The 12,995-nt window shown below is 43.0% G+C and overlaps 1 protein-coding gene across 1 annotated transcript in view; it reads right to left on the bottom strand.

The window, feature by feature from the left end:
- The window catches only part of LOC134180954 (leucine-rich repeat serine/threonine-protein kinase 1-like), a 29,738-nt gene that overhangs the window by 8,848 nt on the left and 7,895 nt on the right, over window positions 1–12,995 (bottom strand). Inside the window, exons 8-17 of the mRNA XM_062648137.1 lie at window positions 12,561–12,753; window positions 11,334–11,820; window positions 9,646–10,637; window positions 9,183–9,346; window positions 4,400–4,494; window positions 4,215–4,337; window positions 1,769–2,021; window positions 1,009–1,165; window positions 220–311; window positions 30–155 (exon numbers count right to left, since the gene is read on the bottom strand). Coding sequence (XP_062504121.1) covers window positions 30–155; window positions 220–311; window positions 1,009–1,165; window positions 1,769–2,021; window positions 4,215–4,337; window positions 4,400–4,494; window positions 9,183–9,346; window positions 9,646–10,637; window positions 11,334–11,820; window positions 12,561–12,753 — 2,682 coding nt within the window. The remainder of the gene's footprint in view (window positions 1–29; window positions 156–219; window positions 312–1,008; window positions 1,166–1,768; window positions 2,022–4,214; window positions 4,338–4,399; window positions 4,495–9,182; window positions 9,347–9,645; window positions 10,638–11,333; window positions 11,821–12,560; window positions 12,754–12,995) is intronic.

Here is a 12,995-nt window from a genome sequence, read left to right on the forward strand (position 1 = left end):
AATGTCATACAAACTATGACAAGCATTACCTTCGTCTGAGATGCAGGCATTCGAAGCTTTGATTGTGACAATGTGAGCGAGCATGTCACACAGCCACTGAGGACTCAAGAAGTAATAATCCTTGAGATTTGAATCCTCAAAGTGAAGCATAATTCCTACACATGAGATAGAAGACACAACAATGAGACGTGAGTGGAAAGAATTGGGAGACTTATTTACCGTTTTCGTGCAAGAATTGAACCGCCTGGCTCGTTTCCTCCTCAGACGCTTTGTCTACAAGTGTCACGTGTTCATGACTCATCACTCTCTTTCTGCAAGCAATAATAAATTAGATTATCATGAAAGATAGGGAGACAGACAGACAGACACAGACAGACAGACACAGACAGACAAACAGACAGACAGACAGACAGAGAGAGAAACAGAGAAACAGACAGATGGACAGACAGAGAAACAAACAGACAAACAGACAGACAGAACAGACAGACAGACAGACAGACAGACAGACAGACGGAGCTTTCGCAAAGATCAACCGACGACGCAGGGAATCACAATTCTAAGGCATTTATGTGTTATTGGCGAAAACGCTTTTCGACAACGCTGCAGAAGTGCAATGCAAAGACGATCTGCAAGAAGATATTGACATTAACTTCCAATGACAATAGGAATATAGATATAGATGACTTCCTTACACAGTTTTTTATTCATTAGCTTAGTAGTTATGGCCAGAAAAGGCTTTAAAGCAGTAGCACAGCTTGTTAGCCATGAACATAGTTTGTAATAGTAGTCATGTATGAAAATATATTATATGACAGACAGACAGACAGACAGACAGACAGACAGACAGACAGACAGAGAGAAACAGAAAAACAGACAGATGGACAGACATAGAAACAAACAGACAGACAGACAGACAGACAGACAGACAGACAGAAAGACAGACATGTGTTACATTGTATGTATATATGTATATAAAAGGTTGACAACACTATTGGTTTCGAATCTTACTTGAAATTAGCTGTTGTCAGTACAGGCACTTCTCTGTGCTTTCTGCACTCACGAGCAACTTCCATTGCTCTTTCTTCAACTTGGATAAATCCAGCCGGCACTTGCTGGTCGAGAAGACGTTGAATGGGAGCACTGGGGTTGACAGCAAAATTTCTCACTAAACCACAACAGAAGAGATATCATTGACTGCCTTTAGCAATCAAGTCACACATAACCTGACAAACAGAGAGACAAATAGACAGACATTCAGACAGACAGACAGACAAACAGACAGACAAACAGACATACAGACATACAGACATACAGACAGACAGACAGACAAATTGACAGACAGACAGACAGACAAATTGACAAACATACATACACACATGCTACAGACAGACAGACAAACAAACATACATACATACATGATACAAACAGACAGACAGACAGACAAACAGACAGACAGACAGACAGACGGACAAACAGACGGACACGCAGACAGACAGACAGACAGACAAACAGACAAACCAACAGGAAAAGACAAACACACAAACAGACAAACACACAAACAGGGCAGACAGACGGACACACAAACAGACAAAGAAATAAGAAATAGACAAACAAACAGACAGACAAACAGACAGACATACAGACAAATAAGAAATAAATGTGCTTGACACACAAATAGACAAACAAACGAATACAGACAGACACAAACAACAGACTGGTCAACAAACAGACAAACAAACAAACCACAAAACATTGCTACAATCCTTACAAGCTGTTTCTTCCAGCCTACAGGCCGTATTAAAAATTGTGTTTCGCAAGTTGTTCATCGCCTTATCGTTCTTAACAGCACTGACAAACGCGATGTCTCTGATAATCGGATATCCAGCCTTGACATGCCCAATGATGCCATATCGTTGGATGATTTCAGCTCTGTACTTGGTTGCCAAGGTCTTTTTGTCTTTGTCTGAAAACGCGTCGAGAAATGTGCAGACGATGATGACAGAAGATGAAGGAGCTCGACACTGCAACAAGACAGACGTGCTATAGATGCAATGTGACATACAAGAGGAACAACAAACGTTTGTTTGTCTGTCTACTTGCCTGTCTGTCCGACTGTCTATTTATCTGTCTGTCTCTCAGTCTGTCTATTTTTCTTTTGTCTGTCTGTATTGTGTTTGTCTGTTTTTCTGTTGTCTGTCTGTCTGTCTGTATATATTTGAACTTTTATCTATGATACATTTTGTCTGTCTGTCTGTCTGTCTGTCACATAACATCTATTTCAAACATACATATATAATACAATGCTAGCGAGGTAACTATATAAAGTTTTGTAACTACGAGAGTTTACTAGGACTAGATTTTAAAGACAAACAAACATTTAACACTTAAAAAAGAACAATGTAGACTACCCGGAGCCAACTTAGTGGCTAAAATACTGGGTAGAGCAATCTACAGTACAGTCAATGTCATTTGTCAGAGCTGAGATTTTCTCATGATGACCCTTGTGTTGCACTTCTGAAGTTGAGTTGAGAATCTCTTTCTCCAGATGTCCAGAAACTCAGCAGTGTTAGGTTGACCAAGTTCATCACGTGACTTCTTGGCTAGCCTTTCCAGAAAGTTTCTCCCATCTCACCCCATCGTCCAAAATGTTCTATAACTAAGGGAATGAAACTGACTGTTGATCCGCTTGGTAGATTTTCCTTTGCATATTTTGCCTTTTTCCTCTCTTCTCTTCTTTCTGCAGCAGCACCATCTGACTCAGATGACTTTGCAAAAATACCAGAGCTCCAAGGGTGTGCCAGAGCTATATCCAGGTCACCGTTGCAACCCTTGTCGGGTCAAATGCCACAATGTCTGGTCTATCATTTGAATTTGAATAGCGATGTCGTGGCGCTCTTCGGTGGTGCACATTTAGCTCTCGGAGACACTCAGACCAAGTTGATGCTATGGCTTCATGGGACCAAACTGGCCCACCACCAGATTTACATGTTAACAGATGGTACCCACTGCCATCTACGATGGCTCCACAGTTACATGTGGTCATCTAATCGGAAAGGGGTATGGACAAGCCCAATCTCAAGAAGGTCGCCAAACGAAATTCGTGTGTATCAAGTGCGAACACTTCTGACATTGGGATTGCGTTTAACCAAGCTCCAGCTCCCTTCCCTTTTGAGGAGCAAAGCCGTGCGATGTCACGAGCTGTGGGGCTTCACTGATCAACTGCTCTGCCTCGTGTTTAGCAATAGATGTGTATAGCTATGTTGAATCTTTCCAGTAGATGAAAGGAGGGAAGAAACAGTCTCTCCTACAGGAATGGACTGCGTCAATGCTTTACCTAACGCTTGCCTTGGTGAGATGACAAGACTGTCTATGGCAGAAATAAGAGAAGCAAAGCAAAGTGCTAACTCGGCTGTTGCATGACACCAAGAAGCAACAGAAGCAGGTTGGCTCACAGTGGCCAAAGAACTCATGACAAAACCACCTAGCCTAATAGGCAAAACGGCTTGGTGCCAATTTCGATCCTCAATCAGGTCGAGTCCAAGAATGCTGCAGAATGTCATTCGTGTCTGAGAATCGTGTGTTTTAGCAGCTTCTGTGAGTGACTCAGGACAAATTGAGCGTGCCAGGTGATTCAGGCACGGAACGTGACAGCCTCTTAGGAGCAGCATAGCACTTTGCACGTCTCCCAATTTAACAAATTCGTCACACAAAGAAACGTTAGACTCTGATATGTTTAAGCAAGAGGAGACGACATACAATTTTGTGCCAATGAGTGTGCCCAAAATGATGATTCCATTATGAGACACTGATGTGTTGTCAAAGCCTTTTAAGGAAGCAGAACTTGAAGGGCAATAGATCTCACACTTGTGGTCGGCGATGGACAAACCAATAGCAGAAAACTTTTGTTTCAGTGCTTGAAAGGCAGGTTGAATGTCAGAAGGATGGCCCATGATGAAGACGTCATCCAGATAGGCGAGGAAGCAGACCCTTGAATGCTCTTCTTGCAAATTGATGAGATCAGAATGAATCGCTGAAGCAAAGAGAATCGGACCCAAGGGGTCACCTTGATGAACCCTCTCAGCAGATGCGATTATGACTGGAGTAGAACCTTGCATGAAGACCACTGAACTAACTTTCTCGTCTGTTTGCCTGTCTGTCTGCCACCCAGCCAGTACAAACTAACCCTACAAACAAGCAATACTATACCCACTGACCTCAATAGTAAGAAGCCATCTGCCAAGATCCTCAATGCCTTTAAAACCATCTTCCATGCTCCACACAGCCAAATACAATGATCGACGCGACAGGAAACACTGATGTGTTGCATAGTATTCTTCCTGTAAACGAAAGATAATTACAAAATTTACTGGTTAATATAAACAAGTGATGAAGTAATTACTTGGCCACCGAAATCCCACACCATGAATGTGACCTTTGTTTCTCGCATGGGAACGAGACTGCGTCTGATCATACTCCACTCAACAATGTCAATGCCTATAGTAAAGACAGGATGTATGTTGTATAGAGAGTATGAGGTTGCAGTGCTCAAAATTAGTTTTCAAAGTTAGTCGGCCGTATGGCCAGTAATGCCAGAAGTTAGCCGGTCATTCAAATTTTTTACCGGTCGTCTAATTTAATTAGTAATCAAAAGCAGTTAGTAATCAAAAATTAGTAATCTCTAATTTAATTAGCAATCATAAACCAAGAAACAAGAGTCAGTTGAATACACATATTACTAAGGAAGTAGGCATTAGTTTACAACATGAAAGCACCTAAAATTGCAGTAACTAACAAAACATAGCAAACTGTGAACTGCTTTCCTTTATAATGTTACAGTTTTACATCAAATTAAGCAATTTACTCTAACACCACACTATAAGCATATTTGTTCAAACATAACTAGTTACTACAGATCTGAGATGCTATTCTGACATCATGCAAGTTGTGCTAGTGCATGTGACGATGCAAGTTGTGGTAGTGTGACGATGCAAGTTGTGGTACTGTGACCATATTTCACTCATCATTCAAGATCCAAGAGTCCCAATCATCCAGAGATACCGACTGCTCTGCCTCACATATTGTTTCAGTTGCCTCATTGATCGCTGAAGTGTCTTCTTGTTGATGAATGGTCTCGCTGCTGCATTCAATTTTTATTTTTTTGGGATGACTTTCATGACGAGTTCTTGAACAGTCTGACCACCATAACTGTACAGCAGCGCTTGAATCAAAATTTTCAAGTTCAGTTCCCTCAACACTGACCTCTAGCAGATCAGATAACGTCTCCTGACTAAGACTTGTTCTACGATCAGTTTTAATAAGTTTTAAGCGGGAGAAAAGGCGTTCTACTTTTGCAGTACTAAACGGTAAGCTGAAAAGGAGCTGTGCAATAGCAACTAAATTCCTAAATTGCGTGCAGTCAGGTCCAAACGCCAAGCGGTACCAAACATGTTGATACCCATCTCTGTCCACTCGAAGATATTGATGTGCATAGTCAAGCATCTCCTTGGCTTCTTCCTGAATTGCTGCTAGATCAGTAACCTTGGCCTCGAGAGGAGCTCGGAAATTCTCAACTAGCATTGAAACAGCCTCTGTAAGCTGATGAGAGAAAGACTCATCGGTTTTGTGTGAGTACCAGGCTTGTGTGTCCAAGAAAACCATAATAGCCCTCATAAGTTTTGTGTCTGACCATGAAAGTCTTTCCTTCAATTCATCATCCAATCTTCTCAGATCACTTAAAGCTTGCTGTCTGCAGCTGTTCACAACAACATCATTGAAGTGATGTAATTCAATTCCTTGATACGTCATTTTGCCATCTGCACTTTCTATTAGATTGTCCATGACACGTCTGCTTGCAAACCAATTGGTTAAGGGAGTTTCTTTCAACTGTTCCATGGCTCGGTGACTTTTGAGTACTGATTGAATTGCCTTAATGATATCAAGATCATCTTCCTGTAAAGACAAGCTCAGACTAGCGGCGGGATCGCGGGATCTAAAATATCTATGTAATGGGCACAGGACAGAATTATTTTTGCATGAGTCCACTTTGTCAAATAACCTTTTAGACGCTGCCGATCAGGGCTTCTAAGACTAGCATCTTCACAGAGGCTTGCTAGGTGGTTCATGTAAGCCCCATACCTATCGAGAACTCTGTGGAGTGCTCTTCGCTTATGAACAATCCATCTGCTTCCTGATGCTCTCACTGGTAGGTTGCCACCCCTTGGAAAATTGTATACTTCTTTCAAATCGTTCACAATAGCCCTCAGTTCCCTACATTTCTTGGGAGACTTGTTGTAAAGATAATAGATCCTAAGAAGCATTTCATCTATTTCTTTAAATACTGGATTGGAGAGAGCGTCTCTGCTTGCCAGTTCTAGTCGATGGGCAAAACACCACATCCAGAAAATCCATGGCAGAACATTCTGAACTTTTGCTTTTAGTCCACGTATCTCTGAGATGTTTACAGCAGCACCATCAGTTCCCACATCAACAAGAATTGGCAAATTTTTGACTTGCAGCACATTTTCTGGATTCATCAAATCTCTTATACCCATATCTTTCAGAGCTTCTTGTAGGCAATCGAAGAGTCCAGCAGAATCAGCCTTAGACGGTTCCAGTACTTTGAAGTATCGACTTCGAGTTATTAGCTTTTCAGAGGTGTGATCACTCTCAGAATAGATGATTGCAAACAACTCATTCTCCACTTTTCCTTTGTCAGCTGAACTATCCATCAAGATGCTGAAGAAAGGTGCTGCCACTGTTTGTTTGAAATGCTGTCGCTGACTTTCAGCAATATAATGCACAAAGTGACTAGCTGCTACATCAGTTGAATATGCCTCTCCCAGCTCAACACCATGTCGTTTTTCAAGAGCACAGATAGATGGATATTTTACAAATGGAAAGTTTTCTTTTGCCAGAAAATAACATATTTCAAATTTCTTCATCATCCTTGCTTTGGTCTCCGGCTTCATCTTAAAACTTCTGGCAATCTCACTGTAATCCGTCACTGGCTCTCTCCTCTCTCTTGCTGTTTCTTTTCGCTTGTAGGACATTGCAGCTTGATGCTGAGCACTCCCAGCATGATCAATGACATTGTTGGTTCTGTGATTTCTTGACCCATCAATCCACGTTCTGGAGAAATGCTTAGTGCCACATACCTTAGATTGGTATGTTCGACACACCTCACACCACAAAATATCAACCATTGAAGGATTATCTTTCATCACTTCACATTTAAGCCATGACATAGTTTGATAATCAGCTTCATGGCTTCTTTTCCACCCCATAAATGTTTCTTTTGATATATGACGTCTGCATGTGGTTGATGACACATTTTGACGTACTGGTGTTTTTGCAAGCTCTGGAATGGTTGTAATCGGATGACTATTTGTAATCTCCCTTTGGTCTTTCTGTACATGTTTGTTCTTGTTACTTAATAACCAGGAATCAAGAGTTTGCTTGATCTTGGAAGACTTGCTTTCAGAACCCTTTGGCTTAGTAGCAGTGGCAGCCATAGCACGTTGAGTTGTGCGAGAAGCATTGCCATATGCCGGCTTGTCACCATTTTGACTTTCTTGGGCTGCAGTGTGGTGTGAGTCAACAGGTATGCCAGAATCTTCATGCATAGTTTCTACTGTAATATCCATGTTCGAAGGTATTGCACAAACCCTTGGGCTCTTAGGTTGGAATCCAGACAATGACCATGACTTTGGTTCAATTCTCTTTGACTTTCTTGATTTTCTAAGGGTTTTCATTACAACAAATTCACTGGCATTCTCATCATCACTGAAGCCAAAGGTAGATTCAAGTTTGTCAGAGTCAGACTCATCACAGCAATCAGAGGCAGGAATGTCACTTTCGGCATGGTAACTGAGATTAGTGGCTGATCTGGGTAGCAAAGGCACAAAGTGATTGAGTTGAACATTTCCCTTAAGAGTTGCTGGCTGAGTTGTGCTAGACCACATGATATGAATATCATTATTTTGACTTGTTGCAGATTCCAAAGGTTGTACAATGGTATTCATAAAGGGGCGGATACGTTGGTTAACCTCAGGGTAGTGCATGTTGATGGAACAACCAATTGCTGCAGCTGCACCATAGACTTGCACCATCCCACACCAACTTCCAAATTTCTTTGTCTCATTGCCCTCCTTCACCACAGCTAAAGCTAGACTGTCCTCAGTGCCCTTTCCCACTTCCTTTGCGGCTTTGAACACGCTGTAACTCTCATCAGAAAGAAACGTGGCAATGAGTGAAGAAGGATTCACACCTGGACAAGACGAAGATTTTTCAATCAAAGCAGCTGCAATTGCCTGTGGCTTGTTGCAGAGCTGTTCTGCAACTTGCTGACGGAGTTGCTTGTGATTTTCTTCCTTTCCTGTCAAGGACATTGCAACAGCCCGAAAAAAGCAATGGCCATCAGCTCCCACACACACAGGCTTATGGGTCACCGGAGCATCATTTGGGTAAAGAAACTGCGCAACTGGGTCCAGAGACATAACGCTCTAACAATGAATTGAAAGGCAAAAAGCAACGCGGAAGTTTCAACAGATGTTAGTATACCATAATTAACATCATTAAGTACTCATGTTCCATGTACCATAGCAAATCTTTACACAGCATGACCACTTAACTGATTGTATCATAATTCACGAGAGATGTTATGGCATTTCATAGTAACACAACAATAGCTAAACGGTCCTCTCACAAGACTTAGATAAACATGCAGGGCTGTCCCTCTCATGCAGACATGATTGAGGCCTGACAAATAAGGTAAAAGTTGGGCGGTGCTATAGATTGTAGAGTACAAATACAGAGGCCAACACATGAACAGAGACTAAATAGATGGTGCTAAATGATGTACATAGCTAACATATAATATCACATAGCTATGTAGACTAGCTATACACTTAATTGGCTCTTCATAGAGCTGGGATAGCTCTTCTCATCACTAATTAATGACCTACAAAAGTTGACCGGTCACCTTGACCGGTAATTAGCAACTATCACCGGTCATTATCCAAATATGATCGGCCATTGACCGATGACCAGCAGTAATTTTGAGCACTGAGGTTGGTTGCTCAACTGGTTGTGATACTGTATGTGGAGGGATGCATCTCACAATACATTAGACTATTGTATTAGAGGAATGCATCTCACAATACATACCCATTCTCACTTCTTACCATTAGTAGACGGCGTGATGCTCTTATGAGCAGGAATAACCTGACAGAAGTAACTCTGATGCCCGCTGCTATGCCCTTCGATGATCAACTGTTGCAACAAACTCGTCTTGCCTTTCTCATGTCGTCCAACCAACATCAGCTTCAATCGACGATACGGCATAGACCTAAATACAAACAACAAAATGTACACGTTTTTGCATTAAAACACATGCACGCACGTATGCACGCATGCACACACACACACACACACACACACACACACACACACACACACACACACACACACACAAACACAGACAGACAGACAGACAGACAGACAGACAGACAGACAGACAGACAGACAGACAGACACATACATACAAATAATTAATTTTTAATTTATTATAAATTATAATATACAATTACACCAGCAAATAAAGTTGATAGATCCCACAGTGAACCACATCAATACAACAATTCTTACTGTTTCAGTCTTTGACTAAGAAAGCCGATAATATCTCCTGTTCTCTGTTGTATGATATGAGGAGGAGGATCCACCAACGACAAACCATCAAGACCGAGATCATACAGACTCCTTAACTTTCCCATCTCCAACGGCAAGTGAAGTATGCCCTTATTGTGACTAACATTTAATCCCTTCAGTTTCTCCAACTTACAAACGGAATCCGGAATGGAGCAAAACTGATTACGTTCCAAGTGCAGTCGGTTGAGATTCGGGCATATGACGGTCGGTAGCTCCTCGTCTTCCGACTTCTCTGACGTCATTTGACGTCGTGCCGTCAGTATGGACGTCGGCTGTTTCTCAACCCGAGAACGTGCCGGCTCCGGATACGAAAGTTTGAACGACAATTCGTCGAGATTATTACTTCCCAAAGTGAGAAGAGTCAAGAACGGAAGCGTCTTGTGTTGACAATGCATACATGCCGGCTGCTTCACTGGCGAGTAAAGCGACGTCCCGAGTGGCATCTCCGGTGATCCAAATGCCTGACGAGGACACACACTTTCACACGGCTCTTGTGATGCAGAAAAATCAATCAACTTGTTGTTGTCGAGATCGACGCTTACGATGCTCACTGGTAAGCCGCGAGGCACGATGAGTGTGGTTATCTGATTGTTCTTTAGGATCAGACGGTTCAAGTGAGGTGCTAGACAGGCGAGATCCTGTGGAAGGCAAGTGAGCTGATTATTTGAGACGTCGAGTGTCTTTAGACCGCGACCCGTCTTCTCTCCGTGCTTCGTTGCACTAAGAGGTGGCATGAGAAGGCTGCCGGTTTGGTATCGTAGGAGATGTCGGTGGGCTTCTAGTTGGGTTGAGAGGCCTTTTCCGGTTAGTTTGCTGTTTCTGGTGCCTTTGCTGCCTCCGCTGGATGTGGAGGGTCGACCACTGCTTACACCACTCATAGTGCCGCTATCGTAGTTGTCACACTTTTCTAGGCCTTCGATGGGTGGTGATAACTATGCAGTAGGAGATGCAATTAGATGTTAAATATTTGATATATATTCAATGATTGATTCACACACACACACACACACACACACACACACACACACACACACACACACACACACACACACACACACACACACACACACACACACACACACACACACACACACACACACACACACACACACACACACACACACACACACACACACACACACACACACACACACACACACACACACACACACACACACACACACACACACACACACACACACACACACACACACACACACACACACACACACACACACACACACACACACACACACACACACACACACACACACACACACACACACACACACACACACACACACACACACACACAAACAAACACAAACACAGACAGACACACACACAAACACACAAACACACACACACACACACACACACACAAACACACAAACACACACACACACACACACACACACACACGCATGCACACACGCAAATGCACACACGCGCGCACACACACACACACACACACACACACACACACACACACACACAAAACTGATCCACCTCTACAACATGAACAACTTCAATCGACGCTATCAGACTACCTTATCACAACACACTACCAAACACCACGTCCCCAATACATTCACAATGCACAACCTTAACAACAGAACACAACGTACCCTCTCTTGACTCGGCAACCCTGGCAACTGTTTGATCCCGTTATTCGCCAACAACAGTTTCTCCAACGACGGAGCCATCCACATTTCCCACGGCATTTCTGTGAGGCAATTCGTACTGAAACTTGCATGCCTCAAATGCTTCAACAAGAATACAGCCACAGGAACAACACTCAACTGATTGAATGCCGCCCTCAACTCGTGCAACTGCAAGCATTTCCAGTCGCTTCGATCAGCAGGCAAACAACGAATTTTGTTCTTCGTGATGTTCAGCTTCCTCAAGTGTTGCATGTGGAAGATTTCGGTTGGCAAGTGTGTGAGCTTGTTTGAGACCAATTCGAGTGACGTCACGTGTAGGCATTTGGATTGTGTGTTGGGATGTCGTGTGCAGTAGTGTTGCTTTGTTTCATGAATGAATGGCATCTCTAAACAGCTGAGCTGTAGAGTGTTCCAGTTGATGGATAGGAAGCAGTTGTCGAGTTCGGGTGGTCTAGAATGGATGGAGCAATGTGATAACGTGTTGTGGATAGTATCGATTAGAGATGGTTGAGAAGTAGCTCATAAAAATGTTTCTGTGTTGTCTGCGTTTCTGTCTGTGTGTCGGTCTGTCAATGTGATGTCAGAGTTGATGTCTGTCTACCTACTGATGTGTATGTGTGTTGTCTGTCTGTAATCTAGTCCATCCGTTCACACACACACACACACACACACACACACACACACACACACACACACACACACACACTCACACGTGCATTCGTCTACCCACTCACTCATTCATCCATCTGCCAATCTGTATACCTACCTGTCAATCCACGTGTCCATACACCCACCCATTCACACAACACTCACCCATCCAAACATCCATCTAACCACTTGTCCATCTCCCTGTCTATCTGTCTGTCTGTCTGTCTGTCTGTCTGTCTGTCTGTCTGTCTGTCTGTCTTTTATGTCTGTCTGTATCTATGTGTGTATGTATGTGTTTGTGTTTGTGTGTGTGTGTGTGTGTGTGTGTGTGTGTGTGTGTGTGTGTGTGTGTGTGTGTGTGTGTGTCTGTCTGTCTGTCTGTCTATATGTCTATCTACCTGTCTAGCCATCCACCAACTGCCTACGAACACGTCCACCCATCCACCCCTCAAGCCATCCTCCCAACTGCCAATCCACCATCCAGAATCACCCCACAGACACCCCATCTCATGTCCTACCAGCACACTCACAAACAAGTCTTACATTGCCGCTGCATGTTTCTTCTCCAGTTTCTTCCTCTCTTCTTCTGTCGTCTCTGTGTCCTCCTTGACGCCAGCAAACGAAACAATCAACTGAACGATGTCTCCATATCCAGCCTGTTGTGCAGCTTGTATAGCATCACCGTCAGTGACCGCAGCCCCTCGCTCCAACAACAACAGCACCGTGTCCTTCCAACCTGTAAGCATGAGATGAATAGATACAAGGAGAGTGAACATGCACAAGACAAAACATCTAAAAATTAGAAGCTACCTAAGATAGGATCGCACAACCCACGTGTAAATCGTAAAGTGTGTTCTTCTGTGTTAGATACTGGGGTGTCAGTTTAGGATTTATTAATTTAATAATCTATTTGTTAAACCTGAGTAGCCATTTTGAATTTGCCCAAGATTTTTTAAATAGTCGTCTCAGACAAAGTCA

This window comes from Corticium candelabrum, chromosome 6, assembly GCF_963422355.1.
Source record: "Corticium candelabrum chromosome 6, ooCorCand1.1, whole genome shotgun sequence".
In the NCBI taxonomy this organism is placed as follows: domain Eukaryota; kingdom Metazoa; phylum Porifera; class Homoscleromorpha; order Homosclerophorida; family Plakinidae; genus Corticium; species Corticium candelabrum.